Source organism: Loxodonta africana, chromosome 5 (assembly GCF_030014295.1).
Source record: "Loxodonta africana isolate mLoxAfr1 chromosome 5, mLoxAfr1.hap2, whole genome shotgun sequence".
NCBI lineage: Eukaryota > Metazoa > Chordata > Mammalia > Proboscidea > Elephantidae > Loxodonta > Loxodonta africana.
Genome location: NC_087346.1, coordinates 40739828 through 40764616, shown reverse-complemented (window position 1 = coordinate 40764616; position 24789 = coordinate 40739828). Strand labels below are relative to the sequence as shown.

At 41.5% G+C, this 24789-nt stretch overlaps 1 protein-coding gene across 7 annotated transcripts in view; it reads right to left on the bottom strand.

The window, feature by feature from the left end:
- Window positions 1-1405: 1405 nt before the first annotated feature.
- LEF1 (lymphoid enhancer binding factor 1) overlaps window positions 1406-24789 on the bottom strand; it is a 128560-nt gene continuing 105176 nt past the window's right edge. For 2 of the 7 annotated variants that reach the window (XM_003410391.4, XM_003410390.4), the window contains 3 exons: window positions 21586-21634; window positions 20890-20930; window positions 1406-2632 (listed from right to left, as the gene is read on the bottom strand). In XM_003410391.4, coding sequence (XP_003410439.1) covers window positions 20896-20930; window positions 21586-21634 — 84 coding nt within the window. In that variant the 3' untranslated portion in view covers window positions 1406-2632; window positions 20890-20895. The other 5 variants (XM_010590496.3, XM_023548565.2, XM_023548566.2 and 2 more) reach the window with 4 other exon arrangements.

The window sequence follows — 24789 nt, the reverse complement described above, 5'->3', positions numbered from 1 at the left end:
CCCCAGCTGTGTTGAAGGTTGAAAAAGGGAAACAACTAGAATTTCAGCAACAGAGGTTTCAGTTAGACTAGTGGTATCAATGGTTCTCAAAACTAGCTCAAGGGATGGAATACCACTGTGGAAGACACTGAAATATTGTTTTAAATTTAAAATGGGTTTTGCTAAACCAGATACCAACTGATACTGGTATGATCAAAGTTTAAGGGAAAGCTATAGCATAGGATTTGTCAAGGATTTCATTTTACTTGGATCCACAATCAATGCCCATGGAAGCAGCAGTCAAGAAATTAAACGACCTATTGCACTGGGCAAATCTACTGCAAAAGACCTCTTTGAAGTATTAAAAAGCAAAGACGTCACTTTGAGGACTAAGGTGTGCCTGACCCACTCCATGGTATTTGCAATTGCCTCACGTGCACATGAAAGCTGGACAATGAATAAGGAAGACCGTAGAAGAATTGATGCCTTTGAATTATGGTATTGACCAAGAATACTGAATATACCACAGACTGCCATAAGAATGAACAAATCTGTCTCGGAAGACGTCAACAGCCAGAATGCTACTTAGAAGCAAGGATTGTGAGACTTTGTCTCAAATGCTTTGGACATGTTCTCAGGAGGGACCATTCCCTGGAAAAGGTCATCATGCTTGGAAGAGGATAAGCAAAAGAGAGGAAAACCCTCAACAAGATAGATTAATATAGTGTCTGCAATGATGGGCTCAAGCGTAACAATGATTATGAAGATGGTACAGGACTGAGTGGTGCTTTGTTCTGTTGTACATAGGCTCACTATGAGTCGCAACTGACTGGATGGCACCAAACAACAACATAGAACAGCAACAACTGTGAGGATGGCACAGGACCACGTGGTGTTTTGTTCTGTTGTACGTAAGGTTGCTATGAGTTGTAATGGACTCAACCGTACCTATTAAACGGAATATCAACTCAAAATTGGGAAAATGCAGACTGTGGTTAAAACCTTCCCTTCAGCACAGGGACACCATGATTTTGGGAGCCCACTTTGAGAACCCGCTATGCAAAGTACCCGTACACTTAACTATGGTGAGCGTGGCACAGTGATGGCTTGCCTTTCTTTAAGTTGTCAGGAAAGAAGAGAATCTTGCCCATCTGACTGTTCTCTTTCCTTTCACCATGATTTATGCCTACACCTGGAAAAGGAGGAAGACAGGCCATACAAGTACTTCTGAAGATTTCCATGTCGAAGAGAGAGACAAGGAGGGTCTTCCTTACAACAGGTGTTGGCCTGTGCTTATTCAGAGACGGCACCAGCAGAGCTCCAACGACGGGGAAGCTCGGGTGCGATCCAACTTGGCCTTGGTCTGTAATTTAGCTCCCCATTCCCCAATTTTAGATGATTGGGAATGTCACTCTTAATGACACTTTTTTTTTTTTTTAATGTTTTATTACAAAGCTTCTTTTAAAAAATGCTCAGCACGTTAACTCAAACTGGAATGACAAATGTTAGATGACAGTTTCGGGCAAAGGCTGTGCCTTGCTATTTAAAAAAAAAAAAAAAGGTACATCAATGCTCATTTTAACAACTGGCATAAAATCCCACTAGTTGGCTAATAAAAACAGATACAAATACAGAACATTTAAAGAAATAACAATTCAAGTGCTGGGCTTTTTACAACAAGGGGGTAAGAAGGAAAGAAATGAAAATTCACTGCAAACCGGTCTGCTGGAAGTATCTGTTAAGGTTTACCTTTTTAAAAAAAGAAGAAGAAAATCAGAAGAAAAATAAAGTGAAATACAACTGCCATTGCTACAAACAGAGTGGGTTTGGCTGTTCCATTTATTCAGCTCTACAGAACACCTCACAAAGACAGAGAGGCCACTACTTTGTTACAGAAAATTCACAGAGAAGCCACTCATCAGACAAGGTATCTCTCAGAAAAAGAGGGCTCCTTTTATAATTTTGTTTTCTATTTCAAATATTTCTGGATCTTTGAATTTTATTTAAATGCTCATAGCTAGCAAAATATACAGGAAAATGAAAACTAAAAAGTGTAAATTAAAAAAAAATTCAAGTTTAAAAAAAAAGAAGCAAACATAAGATTGATCCTTTTGCACTGTTAAATAAAGCTTTAGGAGAAAGGAAGAGAAAGAAAAAGACAGAAACAAAGAGGGAACTCTTCCACAAATTCCTCTGCTGGGATGCTGACGGACAGACGGACGTGCTGGTGGCCGGCTCCAGTTGCTGACAGCAGGCAGACGCAGCCAAGCTACTGTCCTTGCCAAAATGTTACAGGTTTCGAGGCAAGATGCTCTGGGAAGTTCCCGGCAGAGAAGGGGGAGGAAGCTTCTCAGCTGACCCAGGGTCTGCTAGCATTCTTGTGTGCTTTCTAATTTTCCTTTTTTTAAAACCCTTTTTAAGTTTGATTTTGGAACTTGGCTCTTGCAGTAGATGAAAGGGGGTTTGGCAGTGATTGTCTATGGATCAGCGTCTCTAACAGCAACCTCAGGGTGACGTTGGTGTCAGTTCTCCTTTGGGGTCGACTGCGCAAGCCGTGGAGACAGTCTGGGTTTTCAACAAGCTTCCATCTCCAGAAGAGGTCCTGGGGTTGCTGCCTTGGCTCTGCACGTTGGGAATGAGTTTCGTTTTCCACCTCAGGAAGGAACAAATGAAATGCTATTAATATGAATTTGCCACAGACCTTTAAAAGATTCTGCCTCTATTAAGTACAGCACATGTCTTAAGATCTCTGAATTTAATTAATCTACTTTGATTTGGTAGGTGGCTCACATGGATTGCTCTATGGTAGCCCCAAATCCTCAAAATACATTATATAATAAGCACAATTTGGTTCTAAATGTGTCTGCACAGGATTATGATGTGAAAGGTATTTAACACTTTGGGTCATAGGAAAAGAAAAAAAAATCATGTTTGAAAAACGTCAGTAGACATGGCCCGACATAAATTGGAAAGGTAGGCAATGACCAGATCCAGAAAAGGCCTGTGTCAGTCCGAAGTGTTTGGTCTTTTCAGTCCGCTGTGGTAAGCCACCGTATGCCAGTACACAGGGCTATCGCCCATTCCAATTACCCAGGGCACCACCTACTCCCATAGCATCAGGCCCCAGTGCAAATGGTGTGCTTGCTCTGACCACTCATATAGACAGCCCAAGATACGACGCCTTTCCATCTTCAGTTAAGACTTTACGGTTCTCAAGACATTTTTCCTTCTTAACAACTTGGATCTCTAATGTTAGCCTGGTAATGTACATGCAGTAAGTCCTTTTCAGTAAAGGTTACTAAATATTCGTGATGATAAGGAATTTCAAAAAAGAAGAGTCCCCGAATCCAAAAAGCTTTAAGGATCTGGGATTTTAAAAATGGATTGAAAATAAAATATAAAAACACGGTAACAAGATGAGACTAGGACAACTTGAAAGAAAAGTGTTGCAGAGTAAAGTTCCTTCACCCAAGAACCTTTGCCTCGCGTTGAGCCTAGAACGGCTGCTTTCCTTTAGCTGCAGACAGAGGCCGGAGGACACACGGATTCTTCTTCGATCCCTTGCCAGCCTCAGCCCATCCCAACCCTGTGCTTGTGGCTGTGGGTGTCCTTGTTACTAGCAGAAATCTCCTTCAAATTTTTAATTCTAAATCAAAGCAGACGCCTCTATGAGTTTTATTTGCGTGAGAGGAAAGAGAAATTAGAGGAGAAATAAATGGAAGCTTTGAAAGAGTTAAATAGTAAAAACAAAACTTTGGTTAGCAAGTTAGTCTACACAGTGCTTTTCAAAGGAGAAGAAAAAAAGGAGAGTCATGTGTAAAATGGAAATGGTGGCTTGTACCTACCTCAGGGGCTGCTGTGAGGAACTACTTGGCTAATGTATCTTAAAGCGCTTAAAAAGTGCATACCATGTGGGAAGCCCTGTGTACCTGTTAGCTATTGTCATTACTGCAATTTTTACCACTGTTGTATCTAAAAATGAATGACAGGAGCTGTGAAGAAACTACCTATATATCTGGGCAACTTGGATCTCTAATGTTAGCCTGGTAATGTATACGCAGTAAGTCTTTTTCAGTAAATATTGGTGATGATAATGAATTTCAAAAAAGAGAATCCCCAAATCCCAAACAGGAAGTCTTCAGTGACAATTCCAATTCCTAGTCTCTTGCAGAATTAACCTTTCTCCTCTTAACAAGAAAACACACACTACAGCATTATGATTTTTCAATTTAAGAGGAATGCCACTCCTTAGCACAAGAGGATTAAAGAGCCCTACCTTTCCAAAGGAGAAAGGAACAGGACTCAAGCACAGAGCCTGGAAAGGGTGGTTAAGAGCACCCCACAGATTTTTATTTACGTTGTACTTTTTCATCACAGATTTTCAAAGGTTTGGTCCAGGTTGGTCTTCCTGCAGGCTTTCCTCTCAGCACTACATGACAGTGTTCAGCTTCCTGAGAGGAGTGGCCTAGAAGCCCTGGGCCAGGAGCTCACAGCCGCCTGGGACAAGTGCTGTGATTGAGAATGGCCAGGCTTGCTGAAGAACCCGAACTGTCCACAGGCTGACTCTGACATGAGAGACAGCTTCCATGCGCTGCTGTGTCCCCTGTTCTCAAACACATTCTACCCACAGCAGCCTAGACTCCCCTAGAGTCTTTCTTCCCCCTCCTTGCTCCTTCTGCTCTGTCCCCAAAGCTCCTTCTTCTTCCTTCTTAGCTGAGCACAAAAACAAACGTGGCTTCCCAGAGAAGGCCCATTTTAACACAAGGACAACGTGCAACCCCTGGGGGAACGAATTCCGCCACCTTCTAATAAAGCTATTTCTTTCTACAGTCTTACATTTTCCCTCCTTTATTTACTATTTCATATTGTCCTCTTACAACCCTCCTATAAAGGCTGTAAAAGCTGGCTTCAAAGATCCTCTGTACAACTGCCTACCAAAAGGGACGTGTCCCCACAGGGATACAACAGTGTAACCAGTATTTAAATACACCCGCATAGAAACTGCCTCACTATCCTATAAAGCCGCAGTTTGTCCCTAGTTGCTCCTTTAAAATAAAGGGTCATCAGGGTAGCCCAACTCCTCTTCAAATGGGAGATATGGGGGCCTTAGAGGGTTGCTTCACAGATATAAAACAGGTCAAATCAAGATTCTTTTCAAGAAACCACAGGCATGAGGCTCCGGAGACTGGAGACTTCCCACATCTAAGGCTTCACTGGGGGGCTGCGGCTGAAGCTCTGCCAGGCCAGGCGAGCCCCAGCAAAGCCCCATCCACCAGAGAGTCGGCGGTGCAATCAAAGCCAGCAATTACTGCTCTGGCTGCGGCTCGGCTTCAAAGGAGCCCGGCAAGGCCCGTCCTACATATGTTAAGGCTTGGGCTCCTCCACCCGCTTGCTGGTGGGCGTCGTCACCTCAAGGGGCATTTGTACAGGATCTCTGTAGGCAGCACAAGACCCTCCCTCCCTCTTCCTCTCCAGCGGAAACCTTAGAAGCTCTAACAGATCAAATCCCAATCTCAACAAAACATCCCACTAATGAAGGGCACCCTTGTGGCAAAATGGTTAAGCATCAGCTGCTAACCGAAAGGTTGGTGGTTCGAACCAACCCAGCGATTCCACTGGCTAAAGACCTGTCAATCCACTCCCATAAAGAGTCCAGCCTAGAAAACCCTATGGGGCAGTTCTACTCTGTCACATGGGGTCGCTATGAGTTCAAATCGACTTGATGGCACCTAGTAACCAAATGGAGCCAGAGACCAAATGGGCAGAACCACTTACTTAAGAGCTAAGAGGGAAAGGGAAATCTAAAGATGTCAGGCAAGGGCCTGCTTCTGGGAGACAATACTGACTCTGTAGGGCATTCCAGACCTTGACACAAAAAGATGTAGAAGAATGGAAAGGGGAAAATCCTTTCTCCCTAAAATCTTATCAAAAAGCGAGTGCTTTGCCAGCCTGTATCTTTGGGGTTCTACTGCCCCAGCCCCCTTCCCCAGGCAGTCCTCCGGCATCAGAAGTCAAGGAAAAAAGCCCACTAGTGACCTGAGGTGGAGGAGAGGAGGGTTTGGAGGAAGGGTGGAGACCTGCTCTCTGCCATACGGCCCAGGATGCACTCTGTCTGCTCAAGCTACCCAGGCCAAGCGGGGCAGCAAAGCTGGGCTCCAGGAGGAACACGGAAAATACCTCTTGGTATCAAGTGATAAAAAAAAACAAACCTATTGCCTTTGACTCAATTCCGACTCAGCAACCTTATAGGAATGCCACTTCCTTATTTAGAATTTGTGAGGAACCCAAAAAAGTGGCTTGGAATAAAGACCATTCCCTCCCTCCTCCCCCCTCAGCTCACCTCCCACTCTCAATTGCTATTAGAAAGGAAAAGGAGCAAAAACCTTAAAATGTTTTTCATAATGACATGAAATTTGAGGACAGAATATCAGAGATTAGTTTTGTGAGAGGTGAAAACAGGCACAGATTATAACTGCACGAATTGCCTCACAGCACACCACACGCCTCCTGCCAACTGCCTGTTTTTCTGCCTTGGGGAAAACTGACAAAAGCCTGTAATTTTAGGGCGTGAACTCTTCTGTTGCACAACGTCACATGTGTTTTTGAAGGAAGAAAAGCACAGACTTCCACAGCAGGAAGCAAGGGTGATGCAGCGAGCAGGACCCTGTCATTTTAGATGGGAGCCTGAGGGACTGGCAGAGCTGGGCCAGCACCCGGGTCTGTAAGCGGCTGATGAGAGGGAAAGGAAGAAAATCAACGTCCCCTGGCCACTGATGCACCAGGCACTGGGACTCGTGCTTTACATGCACCATTTCACGCAAACGTCACAAAGCTCTGCATATTCCCCCCATTTACGGATAAGGAAACCGAGGCTGCGTGAGGTCAAATAACTTGCCTGAGGTCACCCAACCAATAAGTGTCAGAATTAGCCTTTGATTCCTAAAACATATGCTCTCTTCCAGCATACCTTAAAAACCAAACCCACTGCTGTCAAGCTGATTCCGGCCCATAGCAACCCTACAGGACAAAGTAGAACTGCCCCACAGGGGTTCCAAGGGGCGGCTGATGGATTCGAACTGCAGACCTTTTGGTTAGCAGCCAAAGCTCTTAACCACTGCACCACCAGCATACCTTGGAGACTATGATATTATCATTCATTTCTCTTCTTCCTCCCACCCATTCATCTGTCTATCCATCCCTTCATCTCTCATTACTCATCACTAAAACCTTTATCATTGTGGAGGTGGGCTAGGTCTACAATACTGCAGCCACCCTATGACCAGCTTGAAAGCAGGATGATAGAGAACACAAGGAAGGAGTTAACTTCAAAATTTAATTCTCCACTAAGATTGAACATACAAAGGCCAGCTTCTATTCCTTAGCAGTAAATGTTAGAGAAAAAGGAAAAATGATAATGTGGTTAGAAAGAATAGCACTGAGTCTTCTTTACGCAATTAAATTAGCCCTTAGTCCTAATATTCAAGACTATTCAGTCTTCTACCACAAAGCCCTGAGACAAAAAGAAGATTCCCAAAACCTGGAGAAGGGAAGGAAGTGTCAGGGCTGTGATGAGCCATTAACTCTGTCCTTGGACTCAGGATATACTGAGGCAGGGTCAACTGGATACCACCACTGAATCTGTGTGGCTCCTTGCCCTGGAGTTATTCAGGGTAAATTATGATCAGCTAAACCAGAGTTTGGCCATGTCAACATGACACTGAGACTGGTCTGTAACTACTAATAAATTATTCCAGAGGAATTTTTGGTTTATATCTGTAGCTGTTGGTTTCTTTTCCTGATATGTTCTTTGTGTCTCCCTTGTGAGGATATACAGTGAAACCTGTAAGAGCCAGAACTTGATGGGACTGCCTTATTTTTCCAGGTCTCACAAGTTTTCTACCTTTGGCAGGGTGCGGTCTTCCTACTTTTCCCCTGCTCAGTTTAGTGGAAAATATTTGAGTTTTCCTTCTCTAAGAGATTTCCACCTTACACAGATTCTGACTTTTGCAGGTTTCACTGTGTATATCCCCATCATGAATGAATTAATTTTTTGTTTATATAATGTTTTTTCATTAATGGAATGCATGCTCAATCACTGAGTGTGTCTGAACTTTTGGTAAGTAACAAGGATTTTTTTTCTGGCCTCATCCCAAAAATCCTACCCTCAGAGTCTAGAGGGACATATATGTCCCCCTAATTCTACTCCAGAGTTCAGAGGGATATATGTGTCCCACGTAAAAATTTTTCAAAATCCGTATTTTACCTAAAAAAAAAAAAATCGATTCAGCACCACCTCATACAATAAAAAAAAAAACCTCATACAATACCTGCTAAAAAAAGGTAATTTGCAGCATACGTCCGTTTCTCCATTTCAGTTATACAGGTCCCTGCCTGCTAACAGCACATACTGTCAGTGGTACAGAATCTTATCAATAAACCTGAGAGGTGGAAAATGTAGGTGGGATCTCTTTGTTCCACTATTCATGAAAGGGATATCACAGCAGGAAGGGTGGGCCTCCCAGTAATAGCAGGTTAATACCCTCTAGATCCTTACTACTTACTGCTGGAAAAATTAAAGAAATATTCTTGAGGAAAGTAATAAGTAGTCATAAAAGAAAACCTTGCAACTCCATTTTAGTTCTGTAAATGGAAATGCTTCAAGAAGACATATATCCGTCTTATTACCCACCTCTAAATTCTTTATCCAGTCCACATTTCTCTCAATATAAGTTATCTTACATTAAAGATGTTAACTCTACCTTCTAAAAATAAGATGACAAGATGAGTGCGTACTTTTTTTTCTTTTCAAACCCAGTATTTCCACCGTTATACCTGTGTGTGTGTGTGTGTATGTTTAAGTGTACACGGTGTAGCCCATTGCTGTCAAGTTAATTCCGACTCATAACAATCCTAAAGGACAGAGTAGAACTGCCCCATAGGGTTTCCAAGGAGTGGCTGATGGATTCCAACTGCTGACCTTTTGGTTAGCAGCCATAGCTCTTAACCACTGTGCCACCAGAGCTTCTGTACACAGTGCAGACAGGCAATAATGCATTGTGGGTTATGAGCATGGGCTTTGTAGGCAGACTGTTCCGGGCTGGTTTGAACCCTGGCTCTATCAGGTACTACCTGGGTTATCTTGAGCAAGTTACTTGCAAATACCAAACACTCCAGTTTCTTCATCTGTAAAAAGGAGATTAAGTCACTATAGCTCATAAATTGTGTTTGAGGGGACGAAAGGAGATAATACATGTGAAGGGCTTGGCACAGTGAGGGAACAATAAATGTCAGTTATTGTAGTGGGTCAAGACTTGGACGTACAGATAAGCACACCCAGGTTGAAATCTGACACTGCTCCTCAACCAGCCGTGTGGTTCTGGACAAGCTACTGATGCTTTCCCTTTCCTCAAAGAGGGATGAGATCTATCCCTGTACAGACTGCCCCAAGAAAGGGATGAGGTAACATACGGAAAGGCGTCTGTTAAAGCACCCAGGACGTAATATGTGGTACATAAATGCTAGTGCCATTTTGCTGTTCCAACGTCACATGACATGTTCGGGGTAGCCAAGATTCATACTATTTAAAGGACTTCTCATGGAATATTAAGACCAGTAGAGTATTCTGCAAAATAATTACATGCCTTATAAAACAGAATGTCCCCCCAAAATTACCCTATTTGAGAAAGGTATTTCCAAAAGGGCAGCAACTGAATTTGTTATTACAGTCATGTACCTAAAAATTTAGAAAATGTCAGGCTAGATAGGAATGAAAACTTAAGCAAAAAAGTGAGGAAGTACTGTGGAACTGAAATACTTCCATTTTTTTTTCCTCATTTTCTCAAAAAAAAATAATAAATACAAGCTACTTTGCTAAATCTTGTGGACAGTTATAAGCAGTATTACCTCACTCATTTCAATCTCAATTACCTGGCAGCTTCAGTTATGAAGAACACAGCGGAAGAGAGAGGAGAAAGAAGTTAAAAAACCCTCAAAGTATAAAAATATCGAGAAATTCATACAAAAAATAACGTATTTTACCTTTCTTTATAAAAGAGCTCTTCATACCCCAACTCAGACCCCATTTACATTTATACATTATTCAGATAAGCTTAGTTTTCTGGTTCCTAAATCCACACAGTGGATAAGAAGGAAGAGGGTACTAAAGAAGAAAGGGGGATAGTCCCAGACGGCAAAGGAAGACAAAAAATAATTATAAAAAGCAGACTCTTAAAATCCCACATTATCTGGGGACATTAAGAATAGTGGCTGACAGCACCATATTCCTTGTTAACATATACCACATTCTCTGCAAGGAGCCCTGGTGGTGCAGTGGTTAAAGTGCTCTGCTGCTAACAAAAAAGTCAGCAGTTCGAGCCCACACAGCTGCTCTGCGGAGGGAAAAATGTGGCAGTCTGCTCCCATAAAGAAACAGCCTTAGAAACCCTATGGGGCAGTTCTATTCTGTCCTATAGGGTTGCTATGAGTCAAAATCGACTCCATGGCAATGGTTTACATTATATGCACTGTAGAATAATGGCATGAAGCATGAAGAAAGCTTTGAATTCTTTTCAGCATACTCTGTTGAAGACGACAGTTGCACCCAAGAGTTAAAATAAAAAATGTTTTGATACTTAAAGAGGTGAACCTAGGGGTAAGCATTACCTCCTTGATTGTGAGCTATTCCTCACTGTTCCACACAGATCAGTGAAAAAATGTTCTATTAAACAAAATTTGTTAAAAAAAAATTCTTTTTTAATTCTACAGACTATTCTGTTGCATTGATCTGAGTTCAATTCTGTGGGCTTTTATGAGCAATACTAAATATAAAGTGTCTCAAGAGGGTTTTCACGAGCCTCATGTACTTCTCTCCTTTACTTATTATTTCTCTCACCTATTATGAGTCAGAATCGATTCAACGACACTGGGTTTGTTTTTTTTGTTTTTTATTATTTTTTAATGGCACCTGATCAGTCTTGCTAGCCACAGGTCCCTTTCCCTGTTTCTGCTTCCCAAAGCAAGTGAAGCACAATTCTAGGCCTTATGATCATTAAGGAGAGAAAAGAGAATTGATGGGAAGGATACTTCAGCAGAGATTTTAAAAGCTCTCACCATATGTATGATCCTCTCCCAAGTTCACCATTAACACACAGCTACCTAGATAAAACCCCCTCTTAATCTAACATACCCCCAACAACCAACTTGGGAGTGAGCTGTAGTGGACACCTGTTGGGTTGCTGCCTAGATCCCCTCTTCATTATCCCAACTCCAACCCCAAGGTTACAGCAATGAGCTCTGACAGCCATTTTATTTTGTAAATATAACTGTCTCCTGTGGCCACAGTTTATTGTCAATTAGGGTATAGATGTTTGACCCAAGCTGGGCTAAGCAGAGTCCTTTCTCCAGAATTTGAAAGATTCATCCTCTCTTTGGGAGGCTGACACTCTAACAACATGCAAGCTTGGAAGTTCTGGACACGTGCATCAAAGGGCTGAAGGAAGTCAATCTGCAGAGGGGAGAAGGGAGCAATTTTCAGGGAGGGGTAAATGTTAGAGGCAATAAAAGCATTTGTACAGCATTCCCGGGCCCTCACCCAGGACTCTCCTTGACCCAACTACACTATTGGCCTTGCGTTCCACAAGATGCACCTGTATGCTTAAAATAAATTTCCCCATCAGGGCCACAATAGATGGACCCTGATAGAATGAGAGAAAAATGTGAAACAGAACTCAAAGTCTTAAAAGTCCAGACTTACTGGACCAGTTGAGACTAGAGGACTCTCTGAGATTATCGCTCTGAGCTATTCTTTAAACTGTGAACTGAAACTATCCCCTGAGGTCACCATTTAGCAAAATCACAGATTGGCACAAAATTAAAGGATATGACCCATGAGTACGGTGCTCCATTAAAAAAAAAAAATCTACATGAGGCCAAAAGGTCAACAATTACTCCAAAGAAAAGATGAGAAGATAAGGGGGCAGGGAAACTAGAGCACTGGAAAAGGAACAACCAGAATACAATTAAAGAGAATGTGCACTTCACCACAGAAGACATTCAGGTGGCTAACAAGCATATGAAGAACTGCTCATGACCATTAGCAAGTAGAGAAACATAAAACTACAGTGAGATACCATCTCACCCCAACATTACTGGCACTAATCAGAAAATAACAAATGTTGGCAAGGATGTGGGGAGACTGCAACTCTTATACACTGCTGGTGGGAATATAAAATGGCACAACCACTACGGAAAACAGTATGGCGCGTCCTCAAAAAGCTAGAAGTAGAAATACCATATGATCCAGCAATCTTACTCTTAGCTATGTACCCTAAAGAAATAAGAGCCATGACATGAACAGACACATGCACACTCATGTTCACTGCAGCATTATTCACAATAGCAAAAAGGTGAAAGCAACCTAAGTGCTCATCAACAGATGACTAGATTAAGAAACTGTGGTACATACACACAATGAATACTACACAACGATAAAGAATAATGATGAATCCACAAGGAATCTCACAACATGGATGAACCTGGAAGGCATTATACTGAGTGAAATAAGTCAATCACAAAAAAACAAACATTGTATGAGACCTCTTTCATAAAGTAACAATAAAAGGTTTACACACAGGAAAAGAAAAAAAAAAAGCAGACACAAGTTAATATTGGTGAAGGAAAAGGCGATGCAAAATATGGAAGAAGTCGGCACAACATGACCAACATGAGATGACACTGAGAAGAACACAGGAATAAAGCACAACTATGGTAACTACTATAGCATATACAATCCTGCAACAATAGAATCAATAAACAATAATCCATAAATTAATACATAGCTAGCTAGCTAGCTATGCCAAAAGGTGAGGGAAGGGGTAAAGGAACACACCCGCCAGCAGATACTGGTTCGTTTGATGGTGGAAATTTCTAAATACATGACTGTAGTTGCCCCTCATATATTAATATAGAGAATAGAGCACACAAGTGACACAGTCGGCAAAACAACTTAGACATAACTAAAAACCTAGTGGCATGAAGTTCCCAGGCTCGGAGGCAAAAGACCACAGACTCAGGGGAGATCTATGTCAACTGGTACAACATAGTTCTTAAAGACAATCTTCTACATCCTACTTTGGTAAGCAGTGTTGTCTGGCATCTTAAAAGCTTGTTGAGTGGCCATCTAAGATACAACTATTGGTCTCTTCTAATCCAGAGCAAAGGAGAGGGGAAAACACTAAGACTCAAAAAAAAAAAAAAAAAAAAAGACTCAAGGGAGTGATTATTCCAAAGAACTAATGGACCACACGAACCACAGCCCACACGACCCCAAGACCAGAAGAACTAGATGGTGCCCAGCTACCACTACTGCTGACTGTGACTGGGGATTACAACAGAGGGTCCCAAGCAGAACAGGAGAAAAATGTAGAACAAATGGTCAAATTCACAAAAAAGACCAGACTTACTGGTCTGACAGAGACTGGGGGAATCCCTGAGACTATGGCCCCCAGACACCCTTCTAACTCAGAATTGAAGCCACTCCCGAAGTTCACCTTTCAGCCAAAGATTAGGCAGGCCTATAAGACATATGATAACACATGTGAGGAACATGCTTCTTAGTTCAATCAAGTACACGAGACCAAATGGGCAACACCTGCACAGGAACAAAGATGAGAAGGCAGGAGGTGAAAGGAAAATGGGACAAATGGACATGGTGAACCCAGGGTGGAAAGGGAAAGAGGGAGAGTGCTGACAGTGCAGGATTGCAGCCGATGCCACGAAAAAATTTGTGTATGAATTTTCGAAAGAGAAACTAATTTTCTCTGTAAACTTTTACCTAAATCACAATAATAAAAAATACCAAAAAAGAAAAAAAGACAGAGAGAGAACATGGACGCATTGTGAAAAAATGTAACTAACGTCACAGAACAATTTGTATAGAATGCGTCAAATGGGAACTTAATTTGCTATGTAAACATTCACTGAAGACACACAAAAATAAATAAATGAATTTCCCCTCTCCCCTTCAGCTAGCATGGGTTCTTTCTGAGATTTTTGATCAAAAGGCTCCCAATATGTGAATATACATAAACCATCCTGAGGAAACGGTCAAATCGTGGGTGAACCTGCAGTCCACACATACTTTAGCCTAGCCACACTTCTATCATTATGCAGCCATCCCTATTTAAGAATGTGTGACCAAGCCTGACCTTACCGTCAGAGGTCTGGAATCTTCTTAATTGAATGTCTTTTTTTACTAAGAGATTCCCAGTAACGAACACCGTAGTCAAGTGTCATCACACTTTGAATTCCCAGTAAGTTTTCCACTAATCTGTGACAAGTTTTTCAGGGATCTGTGGTCACAGACATAAAAAGAGGAGGAAGGAAGACACAGGTAGACCATCACCTTAGACAGGAACATTCTCAGGGAAGGTGCCATGTGTGAGCCTTTCTAGGCCATTAAGACCTCCACATCCTGGAAGTGTGAACTTGTGGTCCCACACAAAACAAGTAACATGCCAGCAGTTTTTCTATCAGAATCTGCTGTGGTAACACAATAGGCAGGTGGTAACACAATAGGCAGGTGGTCACCCAAAGAACTGTGACTTCACTCCAAGGAACTTCACGAGCCAAGCTCTGAGATGATGCTGAGCAGGGTGCTATTTCCCCACTATGTTGTCTTGGGGGTGCGGCGGTTAAGAGCTTGGCTACTAACCAAAAGGTCGGCAGTTAGAATCCACCACCCGCTGCTTGGAAACTCTATGGAGCAGGTTCTACTCTGTCCTATAGGGTCGCTTTGAGTTGGAATTGACTCGACTGCAATGAATTTAGATGTTATCTTACATACTGCCGGTGTTGCCATGAGATACTTGATCTTCTCCAATCTGACAGCCACCCACCTCCAGACTTCAGGCTTCCTTGTGTCTTCTGCTTGTTTAGTAATGATTCTAAGTCAGGTGCTTTCTAAGTATATTACAAAAAGTCCCTAAGTGTGTTATGAAATGATGAAGAATGAAAAACCAGATGCCATAGTTCCACCTTCTAGCCGTCCAAGTCTTAATTTTTCACCTTAAGTCTTTGGACAAGAATCTAGATTTCTGTAGCTGCTTCCAACTTCCTTTTTATTTTGATATTTTTAAATAGCTTGGCTTTGTTTTCTAACTAGACATGCCAACCCAGAAGCTTATTGTAACTTAATGTTGTGGCTATATCCGAAACTGTGGAACAATTCAGAGCAAGGGCTAGGTAAAAAATGTCAAACACCAGAGTCAACTTCAAAAATTATATGAAATAAATGTTTATCTCAACAAGACTGTAAAAAATATTTAGAGTGTTCCCTGACTCTAAGATGAAAGGGATAAATTCTAGGTTTCAGGCAAGGCTCCTAGAAGGCCTGCAGAGACCCAGTCCTATCATCAGTCTTACTCTATGCCCACTCTGCACCTGGCCAGCCCTGTTGGGAGGTCAAGCTAGCTGAAGCAGAGGGGGAAAATTTAAGGATACAGGAGGGTCTTGTGGAATCCACAGCCAACTGTGCAGCTGGGTCAAGGAGAATCCTGGAAGAGGGCCCTGGAAAGCTTCGTAGGACCCAGAAGTGCCAGTCACCTCCGGAGGCTCTAAAACATCATCATCAATGACAAGCTGGAAACATATTTTTTTAAAGATCTAAATCCAACCACTGTGGTGCAAATGTGCTCGGCTGCTAACCAAAAGGTTAGAGGTTTGAGTCCACCCAGAGGCACTTCAGAAAAAAGGCCTGGTGATTTACTTCGGAATCGACTTGACGACAGTGGGTTTGGTTTTTTGGGATTTACTTTCAAAAGATCAGCCACTGAAATCCTATGGAGCACAGTTCTACTCTGATGCATGTGGGGCCATCAAGAGCTGAAGGTGACCTGACAGCAACATGCTTTTGGTTGGTCTATGCTCCACTAACATTTGGCATGTATCTGCACTGCCTAATAGAGTTCTTGACTTGTAGGAGTAGTCCTCAGTAGATGTTCGCAGAGGGAATAAAGATATGCTTGGCGTTTATGACACTGGCCTTCCAGCTGGACCCAGGAGAAATTCCCTGAGGCCCAAGCTCCCAGCGTTCTCACAGTGACAAGTTAGTCAAAAAGGCTAGGGATTAATTTGGCTTTCTCCCCTGAAGACCCCATAGCTTGGGAATCATGTCCAACCAGAAGGAATACCTTCTTATGGATCCCACTTCCAATTACCCTGAAAGTTATTGCACAGTGTTGGGCCTGGGTTAATGCTACTTTCTTTGTTTAAAGCTGACTTCGCCAAAGTGAAAACTCTTATAATGCACAAAAGTGGAACTGCACGTGAGGCAACACAGCTGGGTGTATGCAGAACTACTTAATGGGCCAATTTCTACACTGGGCTTCATGAGGCAATCGCAATGGCATTTCCCAGAAAAAAATGAAAGCGTTGGATGAAACGCACTTATTTTTTATGAAGTAAAAGCATACGTTTTTAGAAGGCTTTTTTGTTTACTGAGAAGAGTCTTTTCCTTATTAGTGGGGCCTTTTCTTTATACTTCATTGTTCCACAACAGTTCAGAGTAATTGAGTAACGGGAGCTTTCCAACATGTGAGCTACATACATGGAAGTCTGAGTTCAAAAATTTAATTTAATCAGCATTTTCTTTAATGTCATAAAGGTGGTGTTAAATTTCGCTGTGTCCAAAAAATCTCTTCATGTTGGAGCCATGGTCTCGTCCCTGACTGGGCAGTGTGTGTTTTTAGTATCACTTCATGAAGAGAGGAACGTGAGCGAAGGATCTAGCTAACACTCTTCAAAAAGAGAGAAAAGAATAAGGGCTGAAAAGCAGCTGTGTGAGATTCTACATCACACTCTTTGCAGGATTGGTTCTAATAAAATATTTTCTGTCTTCTGGCTAATGGCTCTTCTTCAGGTTGTTTCTAAGGTGACGCCTGCACTAGTGTGGCCATGGTCTGCCAGATAATGAACCATATAGCCTATCAATGGAGAATCAAACCCCCACCTTAGAGGCAATGCTTCTGAGTATCCCAGGCCACGAGGTGAACATTCTGGGGAATAGGAGGAGGAGGCAGGGATGATCTATATAGGAATTGGGGGAACAGCCACATAGTGTGCAAGATGATACAGATAGTCTTACAGAACCGCTCAAACACAGAAAGGTGATGACAAATAGGTTAATGAGACAGAGACCCCAATCCGTTTAAGAACACTGGGAGGCAGTGCAGACCAAGAAGAGGAAAGAAGACTAGGAAGCTGGACTATGAGGGAAGCAGATGGGAGATCTTATGATGCCATCGTGTACAGTCCTTTCAAGTCACGCCCGTAACACCCTGGGAGCAAGAGGTCTGGAGGCTTTAAATCACCTGTCCCAGGCCCGCAGTTCATGCAGTGGCCAACTTGAGAGTCCAGGTGGCCTCATTCCTAGCCTGGGCTCTTTCCATAACATGAGGTCGGTTCCCTTGACTTTCACATCTCTGACATTGCTCTGTTCCAGAATCATGCACAGAACACTGCTCGCTTTTCAGGGATAACAATGGTTATTATCAAGTGTCACTCCCTTGAAGGGGCCTTTCCTGACCACCTGTCACTCTCAGCTTTATTTTTATTATAGCACTTGTATTTTCTTGTTTATTTTATCACCTACTCCCATAGCAATGTAAGCACTAATACAGCAGCAGCCTTCTTCAACACTGCATTTCCAGATCTCTGAACTTTACCTCACATTTCTTATGTACTCAATAAATGCTGAATGAGGACTAACCAATCAACTACTACTACACACAGAAAAGTTTCTGAAGTCCTAAAATAAAAGGGGGAGGGCACAACAGGAATATTATCATTCCTAATCTACTGAAATCCCGATGAGTGTGAATCTGAGCTGCTCTCTGCTCCATAATTCTCCTCAAGTGACTGCCAGTTCTGCTCTCCATAACAGGACAATCCGGAGGACAGTGACTTCAAAGGCTGCACGACTGATCCAGGAATGAGGGGGAGAGTAACACTAGAGACCCTGATTAAGTGAAGCTCAACCAACTGGAGCCTCTCCAGCCAGCTGGATGGCTTGATGAGGAATTTTTTTTTTTTGGAGGGGGGAGGAGGGGTAGCTTTGTTTTGTTTTTCTAGAGGAGCCCTGGCGGTACAGTGGTTAAGCACTTGGCTCCTAACCCAAAGGTCAGCGGTTTAAACCCACCAGCCGCTCCACGAGAGAAAGATGTGGTAGCCTGCTCCTGTAAAGATTTACACCCTTGGAAACCCTATGGGGATTTCTACTCTGTCCTACAGGGTCACTAAGAGTTGGAATCGACTTGATGGCAATGGGTTTCATTTTGGTTTTGGTTTTTCTAGCATGAGGGTGAGGACACCTTAACCTGTAACCTGTTACCATCAAGTCAATTCCAACTCATAACACAATACAGGACAGAGCAGAACTCCCCCATAGGGTTTCCAAGGAGTGGTTGGTGGATTTGAACTGCCAAACTTCCGGTTAGCAGCCAAGCTCTTAGCCTCTGCACCACAAGGCTCCGAGGACACCATAACCTTAAAAAAAAAAAAAAAAAAAATGACAAGAAGCAACCTGACAGATGATAGCCGTTTGGGATACATCCTAGGATAATAGACTCTGGCTAATTTTCGACATCTAAAATACTATCTAATGTTAAAGAGTAGAGAATATGAGATTGACATTCTCAATCATTAAGGACACCAAATCATATACCAAACTCTGAAGCACAGCAAGACATTTTGATTTTTAATAGGGGTTGTTAACTTTCAAAGATTTTCGTGCAAACAGAAGATGTAGTAAATTGATGAATATTGGTCCTTAGCACACTGCACTTCTGAGGGTTTTTGTTTAGAGTTAAGGGCACAAGAAGGATCTGCTGGCCACACTGTCAGTTAACTAAAAGGACAACATTCATAACAACAAAAACAAAACAAGCAACAAAGACTACAAACAGCATGTGTATGTGCTTATTACTAGAAACACTTCTACGGTGACATCATGAGTTCTAGGGGGCTGGGTCCATGTTCCCAATAGCCGTGCCTGGGGGCCAGCTCTGAGGAGGTCTTTAATTAATAGCCACTAAGTTTTTTTTTTTAAGTTTAATTATATGTGGACATTGTCTATGATGATATTATTTTTCTGATAATCACCTGCAAAAAAGGATGAGTCCTTTCACTTGGAGAAAAGCCTGCCACTCAGCATTAGTTTAGAGGAGTTTTGAGATCATGAAAACACAACGGGATTCTGAAAAACCTGGGGATCTGCATAAAGACCAGGAACGTTTTCACAGAGATGATCACTGAGTTAGGTCCCGATGAAGGGTGGAGGGAAGAAGGAGGTAACACTTGAGTTTCAGTTTTGTGTCAGAGTCTAGGTTAGGCATATATTAGACATAAACAACCACAGATGGTAGGTGTTAGTGTTCCATTTTACAGATGAGAAAAATGGTTGAAAAGCTGAACTAGACTGCCTGGGCAAATTGTTGATTTAAAATTCAGATCCATTTGGTTCCAAAATCTCTACTGGCTCCTTTGGCAGTATCTGTTGAAGTTTTAGCTCAGAACTCAGGACTAAAAGATTCTGTAGGTAGGGGTCAAGTTGAACCGAATGGCCTGTAGACAAATGCTCTTCTCGCAAGAAACACTGCACAGTTACATTCATCCCCCAGGTGGGGTACGCAGGCTTTCCAAGCTCCCCTCTAACTCTTTGGAGAGCTGATAATAATTTTGTCTGGACCAAGCACAGGATCCATAAAGGCTAGGTTGCGGGTAAGGAGAGGTAGAGAAGCACAAGAATCTGTGAGGAGACGGCAGAGGCAGATCCCCGCTGAGTGGTTTGCCTTTAGGCAATGACAAAAGCACTGACTATTTCTAAGTAGGGAGTGACATAATCAATTCGTGTTTTAGGAAACCCCTCAGGGAGCAAAGCGAGGATGAACTGGCAGAAAGCATATTTGCAGGCAGGTGAATCATCTGTCAGCCATCACAATAATCCAGATGGAAAGTTTGAGCACCTGAACCAGGGCTGTGGCAGTGGGTATGAGTCTGAGAGAAGTCTTCAAGGCTGACCCGGAAAGTAGGCATGACAAAACTTAGTGACTGATTGCACCTGGGTTCCTAGAGCGAGAGCAGAACCAAAGGTGACTCCTTTGGAAAGAGTTGTGACTACGGAAGAGGAAGACACACCATGAATTCAGAGCTTAGCAAAGACCAAGTCTTGATTTATGAAGCCAGGTTCCCTGGACTAGTAGTCATGCAGTCAAAAATAAAAGAATGATAGTAAAAAGATGTAAGTATTACTTTTAAATATTAGAGTGAGATCTAGCAAAGATTACCAGTAAAGAGAAATACTTGATGGTAGAACTACAGTTAACCAAATAAGTACCCATGCCGTAATTTTAATAATAATAGAAAAATACACAGCACATCTTTTTCTCACCAGAAACAAATGAATTACTTCCTAAGTGTCTACATATCATCTCTCAATTAAGACCAAGTCTTTACGGAGCAAAACTTTTGAGCTGTGGGCTAGAATGTGCTCCTCAAACCTACCCCTGGGTTTGCGGAGGAAGATGGCATTTTGCTTACTGCTTTCATCATTTTTTCAAGTAGACAGGTTTGCTGCTGAACAGTAAGGAATAGCTGAGAAAAAACAGTTAGGGAAAAGGGAGCAGAGAAAGAATGAAGGGGCAAAAGGGGAAAAGAGGAGAGAGAAAAGCACATTATATTGCAAATACATAGCCGGTATAAAAACCATTAGATGTGGAAAAGCACTAATTTGATTTTGGTGGCGTTTTCCTCTTTACAGGGCAATGTTGAATGGAATTGATGTCAGCAGGAAGATTCACAAGCAAGTGCCACGTATTACAACTAATGTCAGCAGTAGGACCAGAGAGTCGTTCTTACCATGTTTCAGATGTAGGCAGCTGTCATTCTTGGACCTGTACCTGAAGAAAATTGTGTCTTTAACAAATTTTTATTGAAGAGGTTTTTGTACATTCCAAATACGTAGTAGCTACAACATCATGTGGACTTGTTTGCTGTACTTTTTATGGTTCTTATACCAGCCATTTTTATTTGTGCAGTACAAGTAGTGGTCTTATTTTTCATGAAAGAAAAAAGAGAGATAAATAGGACCTCACTGATGTTCTGAATTAACCTCAAGAAAGATAAACCCGATCATCATGTTTTCTATTTAAGAAAAAAAAAAAAATTAAACCACAGAAAAGATTCTCAAGGGAACACAAAGTAGTATATTGTATAATCATCATAAAAATGGTATTTTAAGGAGTTATGCAAGTAGAAAGAAAGCAGGCATGTTAAAAGCAAAGAACATGGTCAGAAAACAGAAGAGAAAAATAATCAACCAGAGCTAACGAGCAGGATTTCTGAGAATGGGGTTTGGGAAAGGAGTCTTTAGATGTATCTCCACGTAGTCACATTTAAAAGAAAGATCTTAAAAAATGTTTAAAGAATTTCAGGAAGAAGAGCAGAGTTAAAGTATCACATGTTAGAGAAAAAAAGCAGTGTGTGGAAAGATGCAGACTACTTTAAAAGGTATCAGGAGCATAAGAATTAACTGGAAAGTCGCATGGTGCCTACCTGATGTAGATTCCTGTAGCTTCTCTCTCTTCCTCTTCTTTTTCTTACCCTGGAAGAAGACAGGCACACTGCCATGTTATAAGCTGTCTTGCAAAAGTGGTCAATGAAGAGGTAAAAAATGGCTCATCCTCTCCTTCTTACCACCTCTATCTAGAAACAGAGTCAGACCAATAGACGGGTCCTGATCAAAAGGAGGAAAAGCCTGGAATAGAACTTCAGACTCATATGGAAACCAGACTTCCTGGATCCATTGAGGCTGGGGGAACCTCTGAATCTAATGCCCAGAAATAATCTTTACACCTTGAACCAAAACTCATGAAGCCAGTGTTAAACTAAGTAACAATTTAGCCCAATTAATAATGTTTGCCTTGAGCATAGCGTTCTTATAAAGAATTATCTATGAGTATTTAGAAGAAGAACAGTTAATCTAAAGCACAGATGAAAACTTTAAGGGGCAGAGACCCTAAATTAATGGTGATGAAACAATATGGGTAAAGAGACAATGGTGACACAATGTGAAGTGTATGACCAATGTTACTGAACTCTTCGCGCAGAGAATGTAAATGGATGGATGTTCGGTTGTATATATTGACACCAAAAAATTAAAAAAAAAAAAAAAAGAGAGAGAAAGAAAATACATGAATTCTTATCCCTTTAACCTTTGTCTCCACAGCTTCAGGTCATCAATACTGACATTGCTAGGATCATGCTGTCCTAGGGCTTCAGCCACAGAACCCTCTACAAGGAAAGCCCGAGTAATGAGGCATTTCTTTCACTACCCACCATACTTAAAACTTGCTTTTGGTAGTGTTCAAAATAAATCTCCCTTACTGTGAATTCTGCTGAATAATTAAAAAGTTTCAGAGTGTTAACTGAGAACTCATGGCCCCTCATGGCATCAGACAAGACAGAACCAAGAATGAGAGGTAGATGAGCTAGAACCTGAAGAAACTAAAGATAATTTTGAAGACTTATTTCTGGCAATTAAGGACCTTGCTTCCTAAAACATACAATAACACGGGGATGCATGCAATTTTAAACACATTTTAAAATACTCTCAGTAACACACTGTAAAATGTAGGTTCCATTTACTGTGGTCTAATTTTCTATCTTCAGTGGTTGAGCGCTACAGCTGCTAACCAAATGGTCAGCAGCTTGAATCCATCAGCTGAATCCTTGAAAACCCTATGGAGGAGTTCTAATCTGTCCTATAGGGTCACTATGAGTCTGAATCAACTCAATAGAAAGGGTTTTTTTTAAAAACTAGTTTCTCTTTAATAGGGCATTACCTTATATGAACAGTGAATGACCAACCTGGATTAGGACAGCATCTGCTATATTCCCTTCAAACGGAATTACTGTGATTTCCACAAAGTGCTATGAGGTTGTTTCATGTGTCTGGAAACTTCTTCCTCACTTTCTCCTCTGAATTCCTATTTGCCCTTCAACACTTGTCTCAAGGGTCAATCTATTCAAGAAACTTCTCTACTCAATGCTGCCCCGCCCTGCCCTCAGGCAAAACTGGGGCTGCTCTTCCATGCTCCCCCATAATCCTCTGTTCACTGCCATAATGCAGCTCCTCACAGGCACTGTAATGGACTGTGCCCCTGAGCCCCCGACCACATGGCTGCTGGTTTGTCAGAGTTTCTTACAAGCACTACATCTCTGCCACGCTGCATGTGCCTAAAACACGGTAGGCATGCGGCAATTGCCTGTGGCATGATGCATTACGTCTCTACTGTCTTTGTGAAATAACCTACACCAAATTCTAGATATAAACCAGTGGTTGAAAAGGACCTGTATTTATGACAGACAAAAAGACCTAGTCGTTTGGATGTATTAATTGTCAACTTACAGGAAAACCAAAATTCTTATGTAGTAAACAAAAAACATTTTAAAACATTAAAATTATACATAATGTATAAGGCCGGGAAGCATTAAGTACCAAATTTAAAAGTTCTAATATTTGGTTAATCTCACCCAAGAAAACATGTACATTGTTGATACATGAAAATGTCACTTCTTATGTTATAGCTGTACCCTATATGTTTAAGCTCAAAATGCTGACCAGTCAGCGGCTTTTTCTTCAGAGCATGTTATAGGAAACAAAGTATGTAACCTATTCCTAGAATTAAGTTTAGATGTATGTTCAGAAGATTTTGGTATCTTATTATATGGGATGTACAACCTTAAGACACATAGTCTCCTCACGGTCTCCCACGGGGACTTAAGCCTCACAGTAGCATCAGCAGCTATGGCCTCACATTAAATTATGCATTGATAATAGCTTCACTTTTGCCCTTCCTTAATGGGACAATTCCAGTTAAATTAAGGCTCTCCTAGCTTGCATTTCTAATGTTGGTCTCACATGGAACTTGAGAATGATCTTCTAATTTTAAAATTATTTTCAAAGCTTAGTCAAAATTATCTCCCTCTATAAAATATGGTAAAACTTCCATTATATCATTTGTAATACAGTTGCTCAGAAATATTCTTTGCTGTGTCAAGACTATATTGGTCAGGTTCTCAAACTCTATACTAATAAAATAATTGGCAAATTAAAACTAGATCTTTCTTGTTAATAAAATTAGCACAGCTTAAGAATATAATAATAGGTACTCCATTTGAATAAAACACATAAGAAATATCATGGTATAAAAAATATCATGGTATATCTATACAAAGAAAACTATAAAACTCTGCTACAAGAAATTCAAAAGGACATACTTAAGTGGAAAAACATACTCTGCTCATGGATAGGAAGACTTAACATAGTAAAAATGTCTATTCTACCAAAAGCCATCTATACATATAACGCACTTCCAATCCAAATACCAATGTCATATTTTAAGGGGATAGAGAAACAAATCACTAATTTCATATGGAAGGGAAAGAACCCCCGGATAAGCAAAGCATTACTGAAAAAGAAGAAGAAAGTGGGAGGCCTCACTCTACCTGATTTCAGAACCTATTATACAGCTACAGCAGTCAAAACAGCCTGGTACTGGTACAACAACAGGCACATAGACCAATGGAACAGAATTGAGAACCCAGATATAAATCCATCCATGTATGAGCAGCTGATATTTGACAAAGGACCAGTGTCAGTAAATTGGGGAAATGATAAGTCTTTTTAACAAATGGTGCTGGCATAACTGGATATCCATGTGCAAAAGAATGAAACAGGACCCATACCTCACACCA